We start from the raw sequence: 25,269 nt of genomic DNA on the forward strand, positions 1-25,269 counted from the left end.
GCCCTGCGTTTCTCTTCCCTTGCAGCTCCAGAGAATTGAGGCGGACAGTCTGTGGCCCCATAAGGACGGACGGACGTCCCCTCGTGGAGAAGCAGCAGGTCACAGCAGCACCTGCAAATGGGCGCGGTGCAAACCACCAAGCACACCAGCCCAGGCCGGCAGGGCAGCAGCAGCGTGGACGCGGGGCCCCTCGGGCACGGACGGCGCTGGCCTGGGTGCGGTCTTACCGGGGCAGATCTTCACGAGCAGGGAAGGCAGCCGTGTGGGGCTTCCCGCACTACAGGCCGGCGTCCGGGCACCCCCGCCCCTGCCCCAGCCACTCCGTCTCCACCCCGGGCCGGGGACCATTTTATGGCCTCTCAGCCCCAGAGCCACCCTTCTTGGCCGCCTTCGTGGGGCAGAAGCCGGACCCCTTGAGGTCTCCGTCGGCCGGCTGGTGCGCCGCTTCGTCAGCAGAGGGCGCTGCAGGGGCAGCCGCGAGCAGCAGCACCTGGGCTCCCAGAGCCGGGTTTAGTGGGCGTGTCACAACCACGGCGACAGCTCCATCGGTCTTGAAGCCCCCGTGCGCACCACGACTCTCCCTGCCCGAGCCAGGTCCCGGGTCCATCTTTGGGGGCGTCTCCGGGGCCACCCGTGCGTCTGCTTTTACCCCACCTAGCGCTGCACAGCCTCTCACCAGCTGCCCGTGTCCACGTTCACGCACTGGTGTGGTTTGTCCCCCAGTGGGACTCGGCTCTGGGCACCACTGCCACCTGACAGTCCCGAAGCCGAGGGTCCTTGCTTCTCCTCTGGCCTTTGCTTCAATAGCCAAGCTGTCAGCATGGCCGCGTCTTCACCTCCGAAACGTCCTGATGCTGTTCTCTGCGCCCCATCGCCTCTCCTGACGGTGGCTCCGACTAAGAGCCAGGCGGGCCTCTCCCACAGAGACCAGAGCGTCACCCCTCCGGCCCTTCCCGAGACGCTCGGAACACATTCCAGCCCTGCTGAGGCTCCAGGGCCTCCCAAGCCGGCCTGCCATACCCTCTTCCTCCCGCCCACACACGAGGACACATCAGGGAGGACGGCCAGGCCCCTGGCCACCCAGCTGCCTGCAGACCCAGCGGGGCCCCTCATCCAGTCTGGCCGCCGACCGGAGATACGCATCCCTGGCTCTGCCCGCTTTGCTCCCGGCCGGGCATGCGGGCCAGTGTCCATAAAAAGAATGATGAATTCTGGGGTCTTGACGAGGTCTTTGGATCTGCCTGGGTCTCTCTCCCCCACCCCTCGTAGTGAGTAACCCCCCTATCAAACCCGAGGGGCAGTGCCTGCAGCGGTAAGGGGGGACGGGCCTCCTTGTCTGCTTCTGCACATTATCGGTGGGGGCATCCCTCACCAAAACCCGCTTCGCCCGCACCGAGGGCATCCTCAAGGGACTGAGAAATTTCACCTCATTTCCACAGGCGACAGTGCGGGTTATGGCATCTCAGGAGCCAGTCAGGAAAGGTACTGGCCGGGGCCCTTCACCGCAGCCCTCCGGGCCCCTGCTGGGGGCGGGTAGCAGCACTGACACGCACCGGAACACTCCGGAGGCCAGCACAGAGGGCCTGGGTCCCGCCAGGTCCCCAGATACCTCATAGGTGGAGCCGTCGGCACAACGCAGCACCCCGTGCCCCTGACGCTGGCCCCGGACCCAGTCGCCTTCGTACTCGTCACCGTTCCTGGGGACACAAACACAGGGGCTGCCGTCAGCCTGGGGAGAGCCAGGTGGCGGCGCTGACTCAGACCGGCTCCTCCGACCGGGGCTCAGCAAGCGCCACCGGGACGGAGGCGAAAATAGGCTCTGAGCAGATGGCGTGAGCTCCTGCCTCGCCAGGGCCTGCTGCGGGCGGGGGGGGTGGCGGGGGGCTGTGGCCTTGGCGCGCGCTCGCCTGGCCCCCCAGGTGAGTAAGACTTGGAGAGGCTACCGGAGAAGCGGGGGGGACCTGCGCGGAGCCGCGGCCGCCGGATTTAAAGGCAGGCAGGCAGGCCTGCTGCCTGGAAGCCTTGGCTCGTCCTCCGGCCAGGGCCCCGCACCCACCCCCTGGGACGTCTTCTCTCCTGCACACCCCGTGAGCGATGTCCGTAACTGAGAGAACGGTCAGAATCCTACCAAGAACTCAGACCGAACCTCGTGGACCGGCGCTGGGGGCTGGGGACAGATGGGTGGCGTACTCACCGGAAGACCATGTGTCCTTGGCCGTGTCGCTGGTTGTCATGGAACCACCCCCAGTAGGCTTGTCCGTCCCGGTCCACCAGACGCCCGTATCCTAGGGAGTGAGCCCAGACACCCAGGGTCACCTCTTGCGTCCTGCCAGGTGGACCTACATCCCCGAAGGGGCTTTGCGGGCTTCCTGAGGGCGGGTGGGTCGGGAAGAAAGCTGGGGTCGGCGGGGCCCCGGGAGCCAGGCCGTCCTCCCAGGCCAGGGTCGTCGGGGCAGGAAGGGCAGATTCGATTTAGGGTGGCCCCAGCGGCCACCCAATGGAAGTGGCTCTGGGGTCCGGCTCTCAAAGGTCCTGAGTGAGGGTGGGAGGGTGTCACTTAAGGACCCCAGCCCCCCCCCCAGAGTCTGAGGCCGGAGAGCCTGCTGTGTGGTGGGGCCCATACCATGGTCTGGCCACTGCAGGTGTGCACGTGAGCCCGTGGGAAAGCCGCCCCTCACAGACATAACAGCAGGGCTGGGCCCCGAGTAACAGACTCAGAGGCCCTCAGCCTAGAGGCCAGAGGACACGCTCATGAGGACAGGGCTTCACTGTGTCGTTCGGGACAGCTCGGAAACGCGTGCGGACACCATGAAGGCACCATCGGACCTCGTGGCCTCTTGGCCCGGTTCTGGGTGCTGGTCTTCCAGAATAGTGAGCGCTCTGGTCTTTGGGCCTCGGGGGCACGCACGCCACCCCCAACCGCCCCCTCGGGGCAGAGTCCACTTCCCCCCAAGCGTGGCCTCTTGACTCGCTCTGTGAGCAGCGTGACCTCGGAGGGCCTGCACCTTCTCGCCCCCCAGGAGCCCCGAGGCTTTTAGGCCAGGAGGGCCCGGGAGCTACGTCACTGAGGCTGGAGGGGAGACCCCATGTGAGTGCGGAAGCTTTCCCAGCAGGGCCGCGCCAGATCGCTGACGCCTGGGGTTGTGCGCAAACAATTAAGTCGCGGTTGTCTTGAGCCACTGGATTTAAACCACAGTGGTGGTTAACCGACGCACAACCCTTGTCACAGCCACAGCACACGGGGTCCCCGGGCCATGGCCCCCACACGGAACTGGGGGAAAGGCTCCCAGGCCCGGGTGCATGTCAGGCTCCCTGGGCAAGCTCAGATGCCTGAGCCCACACGGGCCCCCTGAGTCAGATCTTGGTGAGGGGTGCTGGTGTCCAGGGCTCCCCACACAGCACCCTGCCACACTCAGGAAGTTCTGGTGGCCGTCAGACCTTCTCTCATGCCGTGGGAGAGCTCCCCTTCGTAACATCCACCAGCTTTGTACTTCATGACGCCACGTCCTTGAGGTTCTCCCAAAACAAACTGTCCCGAATAGGTGTTCCCTGGTGCAGAGGAGGAGGGGCACAGGCATCCAGGGTTAGAGCTGTTGCCTGTGTCCTTGGTGGGTCAACAGTCAGACCCTCCTGTCCCCAATCAATGGCGGCAGGCGCCATTTATTTACCTTGGCTGACGAGACAAGGTATGATTGGGTAGGTCTGGCCCTGCCATCCTGGTTACCATAGGGGTGTCGGTTCCCTCCCCTCCTGGCCTGTGGGAGCAGACCTGTCCTAGGACGACCCTCTGTGGCATCCGTGAGCCCAAGGGAAAGGCCTCTCTGGGTCAGTCTGTGGAGTGAACCTTCCCTCCCAGAGAAGTGGCCACCAGGCTTGCCTGCGAGGGTCTGGGCTCCTGGAGCCGTGGCTGCCCCTGCCCCAGGGGACGCTCTGCTGACTCAGGACACCTAACGGAAACCAGGAGCCCACATTTCACAGTCGGAGGGGCCTTCTGCAGCCGGAAGCCAGGTACAACTTAGAGCAGATGGCTTATGAGGGAGGAATTAGCATGGCCGCACCTGTCCCCACCGCTAACCTGATGAGGCCCAGATCCGGCAGCCTTCCCCCGTGATCTCCCCGTCCGTGAACTCGCCTTCGTAATAGCCCCCATCTTTAAACAGCAGCTTCCCCCGACCTGGGGAAAGATCAGGATGTGAAGTCAGACCGAAGTCGGAGTGACTGCTGGCACACGTGTGTGGCCGGGCTCGTTTCTCAGAGGGAAGAGCGAGGCCTCGAGGCTCTCAGGTCTCTGTCTTTGGCTCCGTCTCTGGTCCCACACCTGCTCTCTGCAAACTCACCCACATACACGCTTCTCAACAGAAATGTTTCTGAAACATTATGAACACCCGCTATCTCAGCCAGGATGACTGCAGAGCCATCAAAGTGCAGAGGAGATCCCACTCCGGCCTCTTCAGTGGGGACGCTATGGTCACCTGGCCTCCATCAGCACTGGGGACGAAGGGGAGTCTGTGACACAGGGCAGCACTCAAGAAAACATTTAAAAAAGGGGAACTGGGGTGTCTGGCTAGCTCAGTCAGAGAAGCGTGTAACTTTTTTAAAAAACTTTTTAACGTTTTATTTAATTTATTTATTTATAGCAGAAAAAAATCTGATGTTTTATGAGATATGTATTAGTGTTCTTCCATAACAAATTATTACAAACGGAGTGCTAAGACAACAGAAACTTATTATCTCACAGTTCTGTAGGCACAGGCCAGAATTACAAAATCAAGGTGTAGATAGGGTTGGCTCCTTCTACAGCTTCTGAGGGAAAATCCATTCCATACTTCTCCCCTAGCATTTTGCCAGCAATCCTTGACCTTTCTTGGCTTACTGATGCACCCCTCCCGTTTATATTTCTGTCTTATATTGCCTTGTCCTCTGTGATCTCCCCTTTTCTTCTCTTACGAGGAAAGTCATCTTTGGATTTAGGATTCAACTTAGTCCAGGATGATCTCATCTTGAAATTATTCACAATCATACCTGTAATGGTTTTTTCTTTTTTTTTTTTCTTCAATATATGAAATTTATTGTCAAATTGGTTTCCATACAACACCCAGTGCTCATCCCAAAAGGTGCCCTCCTCAATACCCATCACCCACCCTCCTCTCCCTCCCACCCCCCATCAACCCTCAGTTTGTTCTCAGTTTTTAATAGGCTCTTATGCCTTGGCTCTCTCCCACTCTAACCTCTTTTTTTTTTTTTTTTCCTTCCCCGTCCCCATGGGTTTCTGTTAAGTTTCTCAGGATCCACATAAGAGTGAAAACATATGGTATCTGTCTTTCTCTGTATGGCTTATTTCACTTAGCATAACACTCTCCAGTTCCATCCACGTTGCTACAAAAGGCAATATTTCTTTCTTTCTCATTGCCACGCAGTACTCCATTGTGTATATAAACCACAATTTCTTTATCCATTCATCAGTTGATGGACATTTAGGCTCTTTCCAGAATTTGGCTATTGTTGAGAGTGCTGCTATAAACATTGGGGTACAAGTGCCCCTATGCATCAGTAGTCCTGTATCCCTTGGACGTTTTATTTTTTGAGAGACCGAGAGAGACAGAGCACGAGCAGGGGAGGAGCAGAGAGAGGGAGACACAGAATCCCAAGCAGGCTCCAGGCTCTGAGCTGTCAGCACAGAGCCCGACGCGGGGCTCAAACCCATGAATGGGAGATCATAACCTGAACCGAAGTCAGATGCTCAACAGACTGAGCCACCCAGGTGCCCTGTGTGTAACTCTTGATCTCAGGGTTGTGAGTTTGAGCCCCACATTGGGGTAGAAGTTACTTAAATTAAAAAAAAAAAAAAAAAAAAAAAAAACTTAAAAAAAAATAAAAGGGGGAACCATGAGGTCTTAGACACAAGCCTCCCTGCCCGGCCTCGAGGAAGAGAAGCCAAGATTTCAGACAAAAGCAAAAAATGTCTTGTGTGACAATGACACAAGTCAAAAAGTTAAAAATATAGAAAACGCTAACAGCCAGTAGATACAAAAAGAACTCATATAAAAAAATTCCAAAAGACCAGTTCTCCAAGAGAAAAACGGGCAGAGGATATGAGAAGGCAGAATCCCCAGACAGACATGCCCGTGAACATAAATGCTTAAATGCGGGAAAGTCTGGGCCCACCTCTGGAGAGGACTCCCCCGCCTCTTACTCGGCACTTTCTCTTCTCTAGTGCTGAGGCGTTTTTGTTTGTTTGTTTCCAAAACTAGGTAATTTTCTTGATCATCAAAAGTAAACCATGAAGGCAATTTTCACTTTGGCCAAGACAGATGAAAACCCTGGGGAGGATTTTACACTTGTGGCTTCCCCTGCCCAGGGTGCCCCAGAGCCTGCCAGCAGGCGTTGGCGGAGGGGTCTCTCAGGGCCCTGCAGGGACTTTCCTCGACTCTCATGACAGGGAGCTTGGGGCCCAGCGCTGCTGCTGCTCCTGCAGCCACCTGCCCGCCCAGGCACCCCAGGAAATGGGCTGTCGGTGCAAGGTGGCAAGCGTGGGAGTGGGCCACAGATATTTCTTACCATGTTTCTTTCCTCCTTTCCACTCTCCTTCATATCGAAAGAAAGAATTCGGGTACACGTAGACACCATAACCTGATTGTTGGAAAGAAAATGGACGTGTGAGCACGTGGTGACACAGGTGACCCCGCTGACAATCAACAGACACTAGAGAGGGGTGGTCTCTGGGCCCTGAGGGGAGTGTGCAGGATGCGTGCACAGGGTCCTTGAGAGGCTGCGGCCTGGGGAGGGTCTGGGAGACAGCTGCTGGGGGATGGTGAGGTACAGGGTTGAGGGGAAGGGGCCAGCCCCGCCATTCCTCTGCACGAACGCACCAAGGTCCTCTGGTCCCCTCGGGACAAAGCCCACATTTACACCTGAGGGGTCCTGCCAGCAGCTGCAACCCTCCAGTTCCCCACCAGCCCCGTTTCCACCGCGCAACCTGGACTCCTGCACCTGCCGTAAAGAGGCCCAGGCTCCACCTGAACTACCTGAAGATGGCTCTTCTCATCTACGAGCAGCTCCCGCCAGCCTCAGAACCGCGCGTCCAGGGCCAGGCCCGGACCCTCCCGGCTCCGCTGCGGGCCCGGGACCCCTCCCACTCGCGGGGGTGCCCCCCTCCCAGGCTCGGGACACCGGGGCTTCCCCGGGGTTGTCGGCTGGGACCTTGGCGTCTCCCTCCCGCCACGCACGGAGGCCCGGTCCCGGCCTACAGCCATTACCGTCCCGCGGCGGCCTCGGTGGGTCCCGGCGAGGCAGGCTGGAGCTCGGGCTCCCGTGGCCGGCGGCTGCCATCTTGCCGCTTGGGGTTTCCTTAGCAACCAGCAAAGCTCTCTTCCATTGGCTCGTGGGCCAGCCTCTGGGCGATAGCAATCTCTGGACTGGAGTTGTGCAGGCCCGGAGCCACCCCCCCCCCCCAGGACGCAAATACGCATGCGCAGCACAGCGCGTTTCCGCCGCTGACGTCCCTTCCGCCGAGGGGACCGCCCGCCAACGGCCTTGGCGCCCGCGCCGGAAGCGGAAATGGTTGGAGGCTCTCGGCTCCGCCCCGGCGGCCATCTTGGAGGCTCCGGAGGCGGTGCCGCACAGGACAGAGCGGAAGTGCTCGGCTGTCCCTTCCCGGACCGTGCGAAGCGCCGGCGCGGCCGCCTGCCCGCGTCCTCCTTCCCGCGGCCCTCGGAGACCGCGCTCGACCGCAGGGAGCGGCGAGGTGCCGACGGGCGGCGGGAGTCCGGGCGGGCTGGGCCAGGCACGGGGCGGGCGCCGTGCGGGCGCGGCGGCGTGCTAGGCCGGGCGGGGGCTGGGGCCCGGCTCCGGGGGCGCGCAGTGACCGCCTCCCGCCCCCGCCCGCGGGCGCGGCCTGGGCGGGGTGGGCTGCCCACCCCCGGCTCGAGCGGGGACGTCCGCCCTTCCTCCTCGGGTCCTCTCTCGACACTGGGGCTTGTCTGTAGGGGGTGGGTAGGAAAGCGTCGGAATGAAGAGTTAGGTTGCCCAAGGTGATAATCTGGGAATATTGCAAATTACGGCCGCAAAAGTCGAAGTTCTCCAAGCCGACTTTGCACCCGGCGGTGCTCCCGCGCCGGGGATCGCGCAGCCCACAGCCGCCCTCGCCGGTGAACGTTCTTCGGGGCGCTCCCTCGAGTCCCGAGAGGAGAGCGGCCTGTGAGCCCTGGAAGTTTTCCCGAGGCTCGCTCCTCTCAGCGGGGTTGGGCTGTCAGTTCGTGGGCCTGCGGGATCGAATCCCCCGTGGGTGAACAGAGCCCTCGGCGGTTGAGACCCAGATCCTGCTGAGCGCGGGAGGTGACCCCGGCCAGGTGCACTGTGGTCAGGGCCAGGTGCGGACGTCCAAGATGGGCACGCCCAGGGGCGGGAGGAGCGCTGGCCGGGGAATGCGGTTTTGCTGAGAATGAGTAGGTGACGTCTGGAAGGGCATTTCAGCGGAGGGAACGGCCCCAGAGGTTGCAGGTGAAACTCTCACGTCTCAGACCTAGGAGGAATAAGGGAGGAGGGCGAAGTGTGTCGTCCCCCCCCACCCCCCCGCCCCCCGTGCCTGGCAGGATGCAATCCTGTAAGGGCCATGCTTGCTGTTTGAGGAGTGCGGGCTCTGGGGCAGGGAAGGGCCCCAGAACTGGGTACAGGGACAGTTGTGTGCAGTGTCAGGCAGGACCCTCTTTGGAAGGGTTTTGTTAAAGTGCTTTTTGCTTTGTTTTCCTTCTGACTGAGCACAAAACAGTTCAGTCCAACAGGTAATTTACTAAGTGCTACAGAACTGGCCCTTTTAGGTGACAGGGCCCAGCAGTGGTCCAGACAAGGTTCCCCCTGAAGAAGCTTGCATTCTAATAAGAAAACGAGAAGTGAGGAAAATGAGAAAATGGTTGTCATGGAGAATAAAAACCAGGTGATATGAGTGACTAGAGATTGTTGACCGGAGGGCCTCTCTGAAGAGGTGGCCTTCAGCCTGAGCAGGGGAAGAGGCTCACAGACAGAGGAGCTGGGTTAGGGTGGCCCTATCCCAGAGACAGGGCACGTCTGAGGAAGGCTCCCTCTGCCAGGCCCTGGGGGCCCACGCAGCTGACTGGTTACTCCCGGCGAGAAGCCTTGGAGTCAGGGGCCAAGGTGCTATCGCCCCCTTTCACACATCGGAATGAGGTGTCGCTCAGGTCCTGCCGCCAGAAGGTGACAGACTGCTAAGAGTTCACTTCCTTAATGTTACTGTGGCGGTGACTTTCATCGAGACACAGGGAGTCACGTGATGCTGTCTGTGTTGCTGGCCAGACGGTCAGAAGTTCGCTAACGTGTGTTGGAAGGGGTTCTGCACATCCCTCTTGCAGGCAGGAGCGCGTCCTCTGTAACGCGGCTCTTCTGCCACCGTTCAGGTGGACGTTTTGATGGTGGACACTTTGGTCGTAGAAACGTGGAAGAAGGGAGCACTCACGAGGATCCATAGGACAGGAGTGTTACTGATGTAGCTTTCTGCTGGCCTGGCTTTGGCCTACGCCGGGAGGCCAGCCGTGGGGGATTCTCTCTCAGAACGTACGAACGCACCCCCTGAAGAGGCGGGCCTGGGGCTACCTTTCTGCTGGGTTCAGTTGTGCGACTGCACTTTCTGTGCCTCCCGTGAGGGCACAGGGCATTTCTTCCGTGACACTTTTGGCCCTCTACCCGTCCTTACGTCCGCTCCAGGACCTAGTGTTACGGAATCACAGTTAGCTTTAACGCAGACTCGTTTGGGAGGGTGCCGCGCACAGGTTCGGGGGGCAGCGCCGAGCCCTGGCCTGGTGTCTTCATCAGCACCTGGGACCTCTGGTTCGGGCAGCAGCGTGCTCAGATGGAGAAGCCGAGGTCGGGCAGAGCTGCTCCTGACCTTGGGTCAGTGGCTTCAACTATTTGAGACTCGATCCTCCTCAGTGAGATAGGAGCGGTAAAGCTGCTTCGGGCGGCTCTCTGGGTTCTTATCGGCTAATTCCTCACGGAACCCATGATGGCACGGCACGTGGAAAAAGGCAGGAGCGGGTAGGATCCCTTCTGCTTATAGATGAGGAGCTGGGGTGCAGGCCGTGGGCTCCCTCCCTGGGAATGTGTGGCATTTCCCTGTTCACGGAGTGGAGGCCCAGGCCGTGCACAGCCGGCTGCCGGTGCCCTGGGGAGCAGCCTGGGTGGAGAGCAGGGCACGCCTGGAGAAGAGGGGATGCCGAGGGGAACCCTGGGAAAGAGCAGAGGAAGGAGGCGTGGGTGCAGCGGCCCCAGGGAAGCTGTGTCCATTGGACTTGACGGTTGGCGAGGGCTGCTCCCGGGGGCCAGCGGGAGGAGTGCGGTCCAGGTGACATGAGCGGGAACAAAAGTCCCCGGTGCTGCTCTGCATGTCACGTGCCGGGCTGGCTCTCCGCCAGGGCCTCTTGGTTGCGTCTGTCCCGTGGACAGCTCGTGGTAAAGACACCCAGAAGAAAGACACAGTCAAGACAAAATGTGCTTGGTAGTATCGATGGAAGTGGGGTAAAGTGATGAAATCCTCGAGTGCTCTTTTAATATGAAGTCTTTTGTGTGTTTCTCAGGTACAGGATGTCTGAAGGTGACAGCGTGGGAGATTCTGTCCATGGGAAACCTTCTGTGGTGTACAGATTCTTCACAAGACTCGGGCAGGTTGGTTTCTCTGTAGTTGGAGCGGGCAGTTGAATGGGCCGGATGGGATTCCTGCCGACCGGGAGCGTGCTGGCCGCTGGTGCGCCCAGGAAGAGGGCGGCGGACCTGTCCCCAGCCTCCCTTCGCGCCTTCCCCGTGCTGCCAGCATGCTCGTGTCTTCTGTGCTTCCGTGAAGGGCCACGCAGAGGTTTAGGCCTGGGGGCCACATATGCTCTCTGCCACTCACCTGTTTTCTTTGCTTTTCCCCGACAGCTTTTACAAATACGAAAACACTTCTTAGCTCCTGGGTGGTGTGGTTGTGCCCTTACCGTCCTGTCTCCTGGCCGCCCACCTCCCCGTCCACTTGGCCGGGGGGGCTCTCAGACCCCCTCACCCAGCTCTGTACTTGATTTTCAGGCTGTAGCCGTGGGCTGAGGCCTGCTGTGGTCAGCGGTGCCTGGAGAGAGAGAGAGAGAGAGAGAGAGAGAGAGAGAGAGACACACACACACACACACACACACACTGGGTTCAGAGGTCTGATTCGGTGAACAATTGCATGTACTGATGTTTTGACTCAGAATGAAAAGCGTATCTGTTTTTAAAATTAAAAAGCATTTGGGAAACTTCATAATTACTGAAGCCGGGTGACGGGTCCTTTTACTTTTATGAACAATTGACATTTTTCATAGAAAAGTAAAAGCTTACAGGTTAAAACTAATTTGAGAGTGAAAATTAGACAGCGCACATACGTGTGCTAATTACACGTGTTTGCACACATGCACGTATGGGTGGAACCAAGGAATCCTTCCGGAAACTTCACCGCTTGGTGCCCACTGTCTGTGAGCTCCACCCCGCCAGGGGTCAGGCTGTGGCTGACTGGGCTGAGGCAAGGTCCGCCCGGGGCTGCTGGGCAGGGCTGAGGCCAGCTCGGGGCAGGGGGAGGTGGGGGCTCTGGGACCCGTGTAAGGCATACACGCTCCCAGTGCCCTTGGGGTGAGGTCAGGTGTCTCAAAACGACTGCTCAGGCTGATGCTGTAGGACCGTCTGCTAAGAGAGAGCGTTCTGTCGTGTTCTCGCTTAAGGGGTGGGCCTGTTTCGGGAGTGATGGCAGGTGGGGGCGAATCGTAGGCACCGCTCTGTGCTGGTAACTTAGGAGCCGGCAGCCCACGCTCACAGGATGCGTTGCTGTGAACTCTTGTCTTTCTAGATCTACCAGTCCTGGCTAGACAAGTCCACGCCTTACACGGCCGTGCGATGGGTGGTGACGCTGGGCCTGAGCTTCGTGTACATGATTCGAGTCTACCTGCTGCAGGTGGGTGTGGCCGGCTGCACGCTGCCCAGACGTGGTCTCGGGGTGGGGTGTCGGCTCTCCTTCTGTCTCCGGAGGCGGAGGTTTCATGGCGAAGGACGGGGTCTCCAATAAGTCATTTTTCAGGTAAGGACTAAACGTGAGAAAAATTGCAGTGACTGTGTTTTAAAATTGGATCGTCCGCGGTTCACCCTAAGTTTGTCATACCCTGTGGCTACAGTTCCCAGGACAATCTTGACATCCTCCTGGGGCCAGTGAAACTCCACCGGTCCTGGTCTGCACCGTGGACCCTTTGACCCCGCCTTGGGACTCCTGGCACAAGAGACCCCGGGGTGACAGAAGAACCTTCTGGATCAGCCACCTCCTGCCCTGAGCATCCTGAGGGCTTAGCTGTTTCTCTCAAGTTCCCTTTCAGGAGGCCGAGGAGAGAGAGTGGGTTGTTGAGTCTGAGACCTGGTGACTGGAAGTGGGTTTGAAGGACCTTTCTTCAGCTCGGGTGATGTCCCCAGACGTCCCCTTTGCCGTGTATGTGTTCTCCAGTGCCCACCTGTTCCTGGGTGCGAATTCTCTGTAGGCCTCGGGTGCGGGGTATCTGATGTCCCGTTACATCTGGAGGAAGGAAGGTTGAAGGCCTCGTCCACAGTCTTTTCTCCTCTGTAGCTGGAAAGGCGTTTCCTCCTTTAAAGCGAATGCCTCCGTTCCGGATGTTTCCAGGACATAGGAGGACATGGGCCCACCGGTCAACACGCTTGTGTCCTGGGCTCTACGACGTGTCCACTGCTGTGGGAAATTGTCACTTGAACTGAGTGTAGCCTCTTTGTTCCCGGGTACTGTTGTCCGTGCATGTTTCCTGTATGCGAGCCTGACGCTGGCTCCGCGTGGGGCCGTGGGTGCCATGGGAGCCGTTCTGTGGTTCCCCGTAGCAGGACTGCACAGCTGCTCTGAGGCTGATGTCAGATTTACTGCGGTTGTTTCTAGGTTTGTCATTTGAATGGGAACTTGGTTCATTCTGTAACGGACAGAACGACCCGGAGACCTTGATTTCGGGGTGCTGGCGGGACGGGGGCGCACCTCACGCAGGCTCACCGTACTGTCTTCTAAACCCGAGTTCGCACCTGCTGTGGCGTCGCTCTCAGGAAGGCACGCCGGCAGGAGACCGTCGGCTTTCCACGTCTAGTCAGCGGTTTCCGGGCTTGAAAAATAGGAAGGCGGAGGAGTTTTTGCTTGTGTGCAAGTCGTTTAGGCTTTTAGAGTCGGTAGCACCGTGGGTCTTGGTGCCGTTGGGTAAACCTGGCACAGGTTTGTGTGCTTCCATTTGTTTGCACGTCCCGAGGAGGGTTTGGCTCCACAACATTCCCTGAACCTCATTCTCGACTTCCGGATTTTCCGGTTCTGGATTTTTCCGGGCGAAGGTTATTAACACTCGTGACCAGTGTGTGGTGATGGTGGCGTGAGGGGCCTACCAGGAGAGCCGATGGCCGGCACGTCCTGAGCGACGGCTCAGATCCTGGACTCTGGTTCAGGTGGCCGTCGGGGCGTGCACGCCGGCGCCATTCGGTGTCCGGTCCGTACCTGCCGGCGGCTGTGGCACAGCTCAGGCGTGCGGCTTCGCGAAAATCCTCCTTTTCGTCTGTGCTCCTGATGGGGAGCTGCTGGCTTCGGGTGTCACGTGCATCCAGCTCGACCCTTGGAGAAGTTCTCCGTTTGGGCCGTGGCTTGTCCACGGTCACGCTCACAAAGTCATTTGAGGTCAACTGCCATGGTGGGCGTCCACTGGGCCTCTTTGTCGCCTGTTGCCACAAAAGCTGCCCCTCCTCCTGTACGTCAGTGGTGAATACTCCGAAGTTTGGTTCACCCGAGGTCAGGAGTTCACGGCATGGTAGGCCGGGATGGGGTCCGGGGGCGGTGTTGGGGCATGCCATTGACCGTGCCTCCTTCTCTTGCAGGGCTGGTACATCGTGACCTACGCCTTGGGGATCTACCACCTCAACCTTTTCATAGCTTTTCTTTCTCCGAAAGTGGATCCTTCCTTGATGGAAGACTCAGGTAGAGTAGGGATTGTCCGCTTGGCTCTGTTTGTTCTGGAGGGTTGTGATTTTGTGTACTTCACAGTCGCCTCATTTGAAATCTGAACTTCTGAGACCGTCCTCTTGGTGTTTAAAATGTACATAGAACCTTGGTGATGACAAATTTGTGTGTAGAATGAGTCCTTAAACCTCTGTAAATGCGTGGGGCAGGTCCTCGTGTCCCTCTGATCTATAGACCAGGGAAGGGAGGCACGCAGGGTTGTGGGACTCGTCCGAGGCCCTGTGGTGGAGCGTGTGGGGCAGGGCTGGCACTCTTGCCTGACAGCCAGCCCGTGTGAGCCCTGTCTACACTCGATGAGTCGGCCCCCTTCCTGGGAAACCAGAAGTCTTCACGGGCAGCTTGCTGTGACCGGCAGAGGCCACCGGGGTCTTGACCGCTGATGGCCCGTCGAGGGCAGTGCTCTCTGATTATCCAGGATGATGGGTTGAAAAGTTCTCGTCTCACGCTGCTCCTGGCCATCCCCGGGCCAGGTTGGGGAGCCAAGCCCACACCTGACTGGCCGGCCGGGCGGGGGGGGGCGGCACACAGGCAGACTGGGGCGTTGGTCACTCTGCCAACACGTCTGTCACCACTGCTGTAAAAACTCAGATGCAGCTGCCCGCTCACGTGACCCTCCTTGTGGTGCTTCCTGAGTGCTAGACATTTTCTCCAGAATGTTCACTCCGTGACCAGAAGCCTGTGGTTTTTTCCTATGGGCTGTTTAATGAAAACGGTAAAGGAAACAGCACTTCGTTTGCTGTCATTTGGGGGAATTAGGTGATTGAGAGATCTCTGTAGGCCCCAGTTTCCTCGTGTGTAGCTGGGCAGGGAGGGTGGGGCGGCCTGACTGCTTGGGCTCCGCGTGGAGGGCAGCCATCCTGAGCGGGACTCTTGAGCGGACCCAGCTTCATGCGTCTCCTGTGTGAGCTCGGCTGGTGCGTGCCTGACCACTGGCGTGCGCCATGGCATTTATGTGACTATTTAAGATGTGCAGGAGTTTGTCCTAAAAAGAAATTCTAGGGGCACCCTGGTGGCTCGGTCGGTTGAGCGTTCAACTCTCGATACCAGCTCAGGTCATGATCCTAGGGTCGTGGGATCAAGCCCTTCGTCAGGCTCTGTGCTGTTACGGACCCTACTTAAGATTCTCTGTATCTCTATCTCTCCCTCCCCCCTCGTCCCTCCCTCCCTCCCTCCCTCCCACCCCTCTCCTGCTTTTTTTTTTTGTGGGGGAGAGAGAGTACGTGTGCACGTGTGCCTGAGTGGGGGAGGGGCAGAAAGAGAGAATCTCAAGCAGGCTACACGCTCAGCACAGAGCCCAACGTGGGGCTCGATCCCATGATTCTGGGATCATCCTGGGATCATGACCTGAGCCGAAAGAGAGTCGGACGCTCTGCTGACTGAACCAGCCAGGGGCCCCACGGTGAGTTGATTTCTCAATCGGTGAAGATTCTGTGTTGTGTTTGGTTAAGCAACATAAATCTGTGCCTCACACGGTGGGCCTGCTCATTCAGAAGCTGTGGGGACAAACTCATAAACGCAGGTGGAGAAAGACGGAGGAGACCCATGCTCCATTTCGCTGACATTCTGCCTTTCAGATGACGGCCCCTCGTTACCAACCAAACAGAATGAGGAGTTCCGGCCCTTTATTCGAAGGCTTCCGGAGTTTAAGTTTTGGTGAGTGATTCCTTAGGGTAGTTGAGAAAGGCTTGTCCTCAGTGTGACGAGACCGAGAACAGAGGTTCTGGTTCCAGTGGGCCAGCAGTGGCTTCTTAAAGAGATGAGAGTTTCATTGTGTGCTTTGGGCATTGACTCCTAGTGAGTGCTGTGCTTGGCGGGGCACGGGGCAGGTCACAGAAGCCTCTGTGGGACAGCCCGGTGCCGGGGACTTCTCCCGGTTGCCAGGTAACACCAGTACTCCTTGAAATGAGCGCAAGAGAAGCTGCTTCGGGGTAGAGGGTCCCGGGTACGTTGCAGACGTGGAGCTCAGGAGGGAGGGGTGCCACCCCACACACGGCAGCAGGGCTGGGCCCCTCCAGGGCAGGTGCGGCCTTGGGGACGTCTGCTGTCCCCAGGAGTGCTGTGCTCGGGACCGGGCTGGGATGGGACCTCCCGGAGGCAGTGATGTCTGTGTGCTGTTGCACAAGGAGGAGTGTGACACGTGGACAGGTGACTCCCACAGCATTAGGAGCAAAAACCCAAAGGGAACAAGCTGCCACACCTTTACTTTGCGTCCCTGATGTGTGTGGGGGACAGGGCGGGCCCTCTGCAGGCGTCCACCCGCTGGATGGGGGCGCGGGGCGTGGGCACTGCCTGGGGAGGGAGCAGATCGTGGGTGGGATGGCCCTGCAGCCCCCCCAGGGAAGTCTGCCTTTGTCCTGCCGCTGAGGGAGAGCCAGGGAGGGGTTTCAGTAGGGCCCTGAGTCGGTGGGCCGGGCCCTGAGCTGGAGGGAGCCGCCGGGATCCCCTCAGCGATGCGCGGCCCCGGGTGGGGCTCATTCCACGCGGCAGACACGAGGCCCCCGAGTTGTCCTCGAGCTTTTGGCACGAGCAGTAGTGTTTCACACCCTTTGTGATTTCGGAAGAAAACGGGACTGAGGAAGCGCGGTGCATGCCAGGCCACTGCTGCCCCAAGTGGGGATGCTGCCGTGGCCCCAGGTGGCACTGACCTCCTCCCCTGCTTTAAGGCACGCGGCGACCAAGGGCATCCTCGTGGCCATGGCCTGTACCTTCTTTGAGGCTTTCAATGTCCCGGTGTTCTGGCCCATCCTGGTGATGTACTTCATCATGCTTTTCTGTATCACCATGAAGAGGCAAATTAAGGTGAGCACGCGGGCGCTGCGGCGCTGGGAAATGCTGAGCGGAGAGCCCGCTTGGATCTTCTCTGTACTCGGAGCGTCATGAAGCTTCGTGCAGGTTTGCAACAGGGACAGGGCACAGCCCCTTCTCATCAAGGTGGCCAACTCAAATCTGTCCCACAGTCCAGCCGTTAAGCAGACGGCTCTTTGGGGGCCAGGTGGGAAAGGCCCTCAGTTCTGCTGTGCCGCCCTCACCGGCCCATCGTCCTGGGGGCTCAGAGCCCAGGGCCCACCACAGTAGCCGTGTGTCATGCTGACGTTACCATCAAACAGATCCCAGGGCGGCTTGTCCGCCACCCCCCTGGGTATCAGCAGGGTCCAGGCACCTCCCATCCCGGGGCCCCGGCCCAGCCCTAGCCCTTCCTGCATGTAAGGGGTTTTAAAACCTTTCCCCCCACTCTTGGGATTTCCAAGGAGCTCAGCCGACTCCGCGGGCCCTGGAGGGTTTTGCTGGGTCGCTGGTGGGGAGGGGACCAGAAGCTTATTGGAATCCTGGTTTCGTTGCCCCGTGCGTAGAGAAGAGCAGGATTCAGATTGGGAGAAAACACTCATCACGAATGAAGCCATTGTAAAATGCATGTTTGTCCCCAGCACATGATAAAGTACCGGTACATCCCGTTCACGCACGGCAAGAGGACGTACAAGGGGAAGGAAGACGCGGGCAAGACGTTTGCCAGCTAGGCGCTCAGCTGGACCCATCGGAGTCTGAGGACGGTTCTGCGCCATTGTAACAATGCCTTCTTCCTTCACATAAAGTAGTTGATTTCGAGGGAGTCGAATTTTCTTTTTAAAAAGGAGCTTCAATTATTTGTAACTGAAACATCAGGTTCTTGAAGAAACTGACATTTAAGCCAAATTGCATTGATTTATTTTTCAGTGACGTTCAAGTGTTCAAATGGATGGAATTCTAGTAAACTGCAGGCTGGGAGGACTGTCGGGTGGGGTGAGGGGTGGGGCGGGTGGTCTCAGTTGTTGTGTGGTCCTGGAACGGACCTGCACGGAAGGAGCCAGGTCTCGCCCCAGCTGCCCCCCGCACCCCTGGACGCCACGGCCACGTCGCCCAGCTGGATGATGATGCTAACCTGATTCCTGTGCTTTGGAAGAACATTCGAAAGGTGATTTTCAAGTAACTCTGGGGTTCTAATGCCAGTTTCCCAATTTCATCTCACGAGAGATGTTTCAAGTTGGTCTCTATCATAATGACTCAAAACTCTGTTCTTAACTACCATGATTGCTTTTGAGGGCCTGGAATTATAAATATATATATTATATTTTAATTGTTTGGAATTATTTTGACACATTTCTTTGATACCTGAAGAGTTGTTTGTTTTTGATTAATTTAAAGTTGATCTCATGCAGCGGCCCCTTTATAGAAACAACTGGTAAGAGCAGACCAGTTTGTGGGTTTTAACACATGGCTTCTCACTTTCTACAGGAAAACAGAACTCTGACCTGCATGTCAACTTTTTTGATGTGATAAAAACAAATACTCGTAAACATTTTACTAAGTGACTTTTTAATTCCAACTTTATTAAAGACAGTGTCCCCCTTCTTGTGGAGTCTTTATCTGGAACACTGCAGCTCACCAGTGTTGAGCAAACCCGGCCGGGAGGCGCACGGCCTCCACAGGGGTGAGTGGGGTGGCCCCGGGGGTGGGGGTGGGTGTTGAGGTGCAGACACGGGGGCTTCCTCCTGCCCTTCGGGGGGGGGGGGGCAGGCGCGCAGCTCTGACTGACCAGTGTCCCATCCATCTTAGGGGTTTAGGCACTGAATGTTTATTGTCTGGCTTTTCTTTTGCCAATTCGTGCAGATCTGAAATTGAGCTCCTCTTGCTTTGAAGGGCCCGATTCAGACCTTTTGTGTAGGTCGTTCGGTATTTTAATCTTGGTATTTAAATGATGTTCTCAATCCATACTTCTGAGGCGACACTGTAGCTCTGGAGATGCTCAAACTCCAGACACTTTCATTCTTCATCCTGTTTTCCTAGCAAATGCTCAGGCCGCAGATGTGACGGGAAATTGTTTGCGCTCGGTGAGAGCGTAGGTAATGGGCCTCAAACCGTGGAGCCTCTCTCAGGCTTCTCTCCATCCGGAGGTCGGCTTCTGTCTGGCAGGGTCATGGGGCCTGTCTCAGGCGGTGAGCTCTGTCAGCCGAGGAGCCGTGTATTCCCGAACAACCGTGTCCAGTCCATCAGATTCCGGAACTCTCTGCATAGGCCTCTCTCACAAGCCCACGACGCGACAGGGAATGTGACATCCTGACCACAGGTTCTTACCCTTTACGAATCTGATTTTCAGTTCACCCTTAACAGCCTGAACTTTCCTACACTTCTGTGGAGCTGGTCTCCTAAAGAAGCTTGTGGCAATGTCCCGTCTCTGGCAGAAACTAAATACTTTTAAAGACCTAAAAGTAACCAAAAGGCTAGACAGCGGTGACCTGGTGTGTGCAGCCGGCCTGCCAAGCCTCGGGGAGACTGAGCTCTGAGAGCGGCTGTGGGTTAGGTGTTAAAAAAGCAGAGACCCTCTCGGGCAGGCTGGCTGTGCACCCGGAACTCCGGGCAGACCTCAGCCGAGGTGCAGACTTCGTTTTCTAAGATGGGAAACAAACGCATGTGTGTTAAAAGGCACGTGCTGACCTTCTCAGGTGGAGGTACAGCCCCTCGGAGTCTCTCTACTCCCGTGAACGGTGTGCCTGAGCCACCGGCAGCCTGCCTCTGGTGACCAGGGCGAGGATTTGGGTCTTCGGGGCTGGCGGCTCGGTGACTGTTGAGCCGCGTTCTCTGCTCTTGGCCACACTTGCCCCTTCAGGCCAAACCCTGACCACGTGCCTCCTACAGAGCCGCTGTCGGCACGTGAACGGTCTGGGGAAGGGAGGGAGACCAGAAGCGACCTGGTTGTGCCGCGTCGGGCATGTGGTGCAGCCGGTCCCCAAGGGGGGCTCCGCTGCTTGCCGGGGGCTCGGGGGTCCACAGAACGGGGAGCCCCGGCCTCCTTCCCGCCCGAAGGCCCCGGACCGGCCGTTTCGCCAGCAGGTCCGGCCTCTGCTGCCGGAGCTGCTGGCAGCGTCGCTTATGTGATGTGAAGTGAAACTCGAGAATTTTGTGATTTCTGTGCAAGTTGACCTTGGGAACGGATCAGGATTCTCCCGGCGTGAAGAAAGACTCGTGGGCTCCTCTGCCCTCGGTCAGGTTAGCGGTGGTGCCGCAGGTAGACGAGCTTCTGGGGAGGGAACTTCTCCCTGCAGAGAGGGCACTCCGTCTACAGGGGGAAGAAGGGTCACACGGGCGTGGCCGGCGCAGCCCCGCCACAGGCCCCCAGCGTCCCTACAGACCACCACAGGCCCTCCCACGGCAGCCTCTTGCAGTGACTCGTGGGCTGTGCACGCCTCTGTTAACTTCAAATTAAGACGATTAAAAAAGCCCACTTTTCTCAGTAGTCACAAACCTGAAGGGAAGGCCTTAACCCTGGGGTAGCGGAGCTGGGGACACTGACCAGGCCAAGGAGACGGTTAGCCTGTCCACACGGTGACCGGGCCTGGCTGCCACAGAGGGCTGTGTTGAAAGGGCAGCAGTATCTGCGGTTCCGGGAATGAACGAGCATGTCCTGTCCAGCTCAGTCCTCGTGGCCCCACCCCCAAGGACAGGTAGGGTTCCCCCCTCCCTGGGAAGGTCAGCTGACCTCCTACTAGGTGTTGCTGCCCGGGGCGGCCCTTACAGAGGCAGCACCTGTGTCCCTGGGGAATCCCTCGAATGGAAGCAGGGGCCCCAAAGTGGAGGCTACGGCACAACCCAGTAGGACCCACACAGTGCGGACACTTCACAGGTGCTGGTTCTGAGTCTGCTCCACCCAGGCTCTGAGGCCACGGCCACCGTGAGCCCCACGCACAGGCTCTATGAACAGTGCCCCTTGGCCAGTGTGTGGAGGCAGGTGTCCTCAGGTAGGAAAGAGGACGAGGCGTTTAAACTGCACGTCATCCCCCTTGTTTATCTGCCTCACCTGCGCCTCCCCCCCCCCCCCCCCCCCCCCCCCGCGAGGCCGTGGGGGCCCATGAACCCGAGCCCTCCCTGGAGTCCGCATGGAGGGAAGAGGGTGTAGCATTCCCTGCTCTGGTCACCTGGCCAGGTAGACCCACCATCCTGCGGTCTCGGAGATTGGCGTAGGCAGCTGTGTGTGCTGGGAGTGCCCACGTGGGTGGTCGCGGCGGACGTGTACCCGGCCGGGGAGGGCCCCCGTGTGTGCAGGCAAGCAGGGGCTTCCAAGGGGCCCCATCGGGGAGGCCTCTAGGGACCGGACCTCGCGGACCGGCTGCTGCCCCAGCAACGCCTCCAGCTGCACAACCACAGCCCTGACTCTAGGCACACCCCGTGTCCGGCTCATCTGGGAGCTTTAAAAAGACACGCGCCCGTCCACCCCCCGTGAGAGAAGGTTTCTGGGACAGGCTTCCTCCCGGATTCCTGGGCGGCCACCTGGGCAGGCCCAGGCACCTGCTCGTGGAGCCTGCTTCCAGAATCACAGCTAGGGACCCAAGGCACACCCACCTTGGTGTCACACCACTGGGTGATGCACTCCCAGCAGAACAGGTGGCCGCAGGGCGTGGCTGTTGAGTGTCGGCGCTCCTCCAGGCACAGAGTACACAGGGGGTTTCTGGAAATGGCTTTCTCTTCCACGTGGCTCCTGGGGGTGTGGCAGGGAGAGACCGTAATTTAACCTCCAGAGTCCTTGCAGTGCTTGCCCTGAGCCATGGCAGTGCCCAGCATGGGGATGCTCAGGCCACGGCCCTGCCCCAGGGACTCCCGCGAGCCGAGACCCACGCACCTGCGATGAGACAGGCCGCGATGTAGCTTCCACTCCCGCCGCGCGCGCTGCCTCTGCCGAAAGCCGTAGAGCTGCAGGCCCACGGACAAGGCCAGGTGCAGCAGGGAGATGAACCCCAGCAGCCTGTAGCTTTCACGCGCCCTCGTGTCCTCTGCAGGTGGGGAGTGCACGCGAAGCTGTCAAGGGCCAGAAGGGACAGTCACGTGATCGGTTGGCACAGAGCGCCAAGCAGCATGGGGGCCAGGACGCCCCCCGGCAGTAGAGTGCTCCACCGGATGAGGCCAAACCCCACCCTCCTGGCACAATGTGGCGGGGCGGCGGGGGGGGGGGGGGCTCTCGGCTGAGTCAGGAGGGCAGGGGTGCCTTGCAGGGGCTGAGTACCGGGCGGGAGACGCTGCTGGACAGCTCAGCGCCTCACTCCCAGCGGGACCGAGTGCTGAGCAGGGGAGGCGGCTGCAGGGCTCCCAAGTCTGCAGTCACTCTAGCTGCAGGTGAGAATTTGGAGGGTGAAGGGATACATCCGGGGACCCACACTGCAGAGAGACAAGGCATTGGCAGAGAAGCCTGAGAACACCCATGGGGCAGGGAAGCAGCACCCGGGCAGGTACCGCTAACCAGCTCGTGTGTCACATAACGGAAAAGCTCCCACTTTCAGCGAGACACCTGCCCCCCGGTGACGCTGCAGCTAGTGATGGGGGCAACTTGCAGCCACAGCCCTGAAGAGAAAGTCGGCTGCCCTCCACTTCTGGTCCCCCTCCCCTCAGCTGGGAGTCCCCAAGCCAGGCCCCCTGCATCCAGGCAGAGAAGACTCGGCAGCAGTCCCCCAGGGCCCCAGGAGAGCAAAAGGCCTCGGTCCGGGTTGAGCCCGTGTCTCCGGGCCCTTCGCCACGGCAGCTCAGCACACACCCTAGGTAACGCCGAGGGCGGCGAGCCGTCAGCCCTTGTGAGTGGGCACGGAGGGCTGAGACTGGAGAGGAGAGAGGCAGGCACCCGGGAGAGTGCTGCCGAGCGAGGCGAGGAAGCGGGCAGTCGGGGCCCCGAGGCAAGACTCTCCCGGTGAATCTTGAAGCGAACGCATCAGGTAAGAAACAGGATGCGAGGTGGAGCTGACCGGAAGGCTTGGATCAGGGAAGATCCCGGAGGCAACAGGTGTCCCTACACGTGCGCCTCCACCGGGGCAGCTGGGAAGGGGCTGGCACGGACCCAGGAGCCTGGAGCCTCGGGCGGGCTCTCAGAGTAAACAGCGGAGCGGCTCCCAAACGCTACCTCCAGAGGAGAGGTGTGCCCTACCCTCAGGGTTCCTGGAGACCGTACTTCCAGGATCTTCTGGCAAAACGTGACGTGATAAGAGCCTCGCTTTTCGGTAGAGGGCCCTGTGGCTGTTTCCCAACAGAAGCCGAGACACAATCGGTCCAGAACGGAGCGAGCACGGACGGTATCTGCCACTTACGTAAGTGACTCCCGTGAGCCTCTTGGCCAGGTGGTAGAAGGCACCGTGGATATAGAACCAGGCAACATGGAGCCGCTGGAGGCAGGCGAGGCTCTGCCTGAGCACCAACACGGCCCGCAGGAGCACCCTCTTCTGCTGCTCGGTCAGCGCGGCCACGTGCCGCTGCACCCAGAGCCTCGCTCCCGGCCGGCCGCGCCTGTCGGCTGCCGGGCTGCCCTGCGAGGGCCTGGCGCCGGCGGCGTCCGCCTGCAGCTCGTGCTCCAGGTGCGTCGAGGCCCGGTCCAGCAGGTAGGGCAGGACGGTGTGCAGTGCGACCAGCACGCCACGGCGCAACCTCGAGGGCACTCGGCTCTGGGACGGGTCCACCTGGATGATGCCAACATACTCCTCCCCGAGGGTCTGGTAGCCTGCCGGGGTTGGGGGAGGGGGGTGACGCACGTGAGAAGACTGAGGCCGGGCCCTGCCGTCCCTTTCTTTCTCTCTGTACCGGATCTTGCTCTCTATCAGGTCCCTGCCTTTCCTCTGAAGGTGCCGCACTGGGGCCCTGCTGCCCTTGCTCTGTGACAGGGCTCAGCGCTGGGACCCCTGTCCGGCCACGGAACTCAGTCACAAACAGTCCCAACGGGCCCTTGGGCAAAGTCCAGGACAAAAGTCCCCAGAAACAAAGGATGAGAGAACGGCACAGATGTGACCTCAGAACTCTGAGAGGCTCCAGCTGGGGCTCGGGGCCTGGCGTCTCCTGCAGGGGAGGGGTCAGGGTCCCCTCCTTCCCTGAGACTGCATCTGGGCCAGGGACACTAGGAAGCACCTCCAGGCGCTTCTCACTCTGCTGGCAGCTCCCCCACCCCTGTCCCTGGGCTTGGTGTGTTGTGGGCCCCTTGGTCTCAAGGTCCCCCCTGGGCTGTTACCTGCAAGCGTGGTGAGGCCGAAGTAGGCCACGTCCGACAGCAGCTCGATCTCTCTCCTGCACTGCAGCCACCTCTTCGCACCTGAGAGAAGGGGCGGCGGGGGCGAGGTGGCAAAGTTCAGGACCAATGCTTCCCGCTCCTCCTGCCGCCAAGGCCCAGCCACCCCTCCCCAGGGCTGAGTCTGTCCTAAGCCACACCCCTTCTTGTCCTGGTCTCCCAGCTGTGTACCCGGCACCAAGTCTCCTGCCTCCTCTGGGCCTCTGAGTCTCCTGAGAACCTCCCCACCTGCGGCCACCCGGCCCTCTAGGACCCACCTGGGTAACTGTTCTCGAGCCCAGAAGGGCCAGAAGGACAGGCACTGTAGCATGGTGACTAAGAACCCAAGCCGAGCCTGCCGTCCGGCATCAAATCCCAGCCCCTCGCGTTGCTGGTTGTGACCTCAGATAAGCTACCAGAGGTCTGTGGAACCCCAGTTTCCCTCTGCAAAAAGGAATACATCGACAGAGTCCCGCCTGGGAACGACGTTTTGAGCACTAAACGGGTGGTGTTTGTGAAGCACCGAGAACGTTGTTCCACACAAGACGTGCCAAAGTAAACGTGCCCCCCGTTTCTTCCGCTCGCCCCTCTCCCTGCCCAGAACCCCTAGCCGTGAGTCCGCAACCCGAGCCTGGCGTCCGAGCGTCCCCACTACCTTCGCCCCCAGCCCTGGACTCCCGCTGCCCGGAAGCGCGCACCAGTGCCCGGGCCTCACCCGCCAAGCTGTGCAGGGCGCCGCCCGCCGCGCTCCGCAGCCCGCCGCGATAGTAGTCGTCCTTCTGCGCCGCGCGAACCACCTCCGGAGGGCCGGCGGCCGCAGGGACCATGATCGCTGCGCGCAGGGTGCTGGTGACCCCCGTGGCCACGCCCACGCGGGCGGCGCCCGATGACGCAAACGTGTGGCGCAGGCCTTTTGCGTCTAGCGCAGGTGGAGGGACGCGGGCGGTGCGGGGGGCGGGGCTGACTGCTGCCCAGGCGGGGCGGAGCCGCACGAGCGGCGTCTTGCGGATCCGGGCACGACGCTCGGTCGGGGTCTATGTGGCGGCGGGCCGGGCCCCGGCTCGAGCATTGTGGGGGCGATGCGGGGGCGGGGCCGTGAGGGGCGTGGGGGCGATGCTGAGGCGGGCCGTGAGGGGCTAGAGGCAATGGGCTGTGGGGCTGTGAGGGGCGGGGGCGT

At 59.7% G+C, this 25,269-nt stretch overlaps 3 protein-coding genes across 16 annotated transcripts in view; 1 reads left to right on the forward strand and 2 right to left on the reverse strand.

Annotated features, from left to right (window-relative positions):
- The window catches only part of MORN1 (MORN repeat containing 1), a 47,405-nt gene extending 39,812 nt beyond the window's left edge, over positions 1-7,593 (reverse strand). For 5 of the 11 annotated variants that reach the window (XM_053205653.1, XM_027060677.2, XM_053205657.1 and 2 more), the window contains exons 1-6: positions 7,257-7,593; positions 6,559-6,630; positions 4,076-4,174; positions 3,439-3,549; positions 2,195-2,285; positions 1,610-1,697 (exon numbers count right to left, since the gene is read on the reverse strand). In XM_053205653.1, the coding sequence (XP_053061628.1) occupies positions 1,610-1,697; positions 2,195-2,285; positions 3,439-3,549; positions 4,076-4,174; positions 6,559-6,630; positions 7,257-7,593 (798 nt within the window). The remainder of the gene's footprint in view (positions 1-1,609; positions 1,698-2,194; positions 2,286-3,438; positions 3,550-4,075; positions 4,175-6,558; positions 6,631-7,256) is intronic. The other 6 variants (XM_053205684.1, XM_053205675.1, XM_027060680.2 and 3 more) reach the window with 5 other exon arrangements.
- A 7-nt stretch (positions 7,594-7,600) lies between these two features.
- RER1 (retention in endoplasmic reticulum sorting receptor 1) lies at positions 7,601-18,435 on the forward strand. Of its 4 annotated transcripts, none has more exons than XM_027060683.2 (7): positions 7,601-7,744; positions 10,587-10,674; positions 11,861-11,965; positions 13,909-14,008; positions 15,625-15,703; positions 16,714-16,849; positions 17,476-18,435. In XM_027060683.2, exons 2-7 carry the CDS (start codon positions 10,594-10,596, stop codon positions 17,563-17,565), a joined length of 591 nt encoding a protein of 196 aa, XP_026916484.1. In that variant the 5' UTR covers positions 7,601-7,744; positions 10,587-10,593; the 3' UTR covers positions 17,566-18,435. The 4 variants fall into 4 exon arrangements, with proteins under 4 accessions (XP_026916484.1, XP_026916485.1, XP_026916486.1 ...); XM_053205693.1 differs by lacking the exon at positions 7,601-7,744 and adding an exon at positions 7,967-8,369; XM_027060684.2 differs by lacking the exon at positions 11,861-11,965.
- On the reverse strand, positions 18,394-24,985 carry PEX10 (peroxisomal biogenesis factor 10). The gene is made up of 6 exons (XM_027060682.2): positions 24,808-24,985; positions 24,057-24,137; positions 23,149-23,555; positions 21,699-21,874; positions 21,422-21,557; positions 18,394-20,141 (listed from the first exon to the last, which is right to left on the reverse strand). The coding sequence occupies exons 1-6, from the start codon at positions 24,917-24,919 to the stop codon at positions 20,073-20,075; spliced, it is 981 nt and encodes a 326-aa protein (XP_026916483.1). The 5' UTR covers positions 24,920-24,985; the 3' UTR covers positions 18,394-20,072.
- Between the last annotated feature and the right edge of the window lie 284 nt (positions 24,986-25,269).

Source organism: Acinonyx jubatus, chromosome C1, assembly GCF_027475565.1.
Source record: "Acinonyx jubatus isolate Ajub_Pintada_27869175 chromosome C1, VMU_Ajub_asm_v1.0, whole genome shotgun sequence".
NCBI classification, from domain to species: Eukaryota; Metazoa; Chordata; class Mammalia; order Carnivora; family Felidae; genus Acinonyx; species Acinonyx jubatus.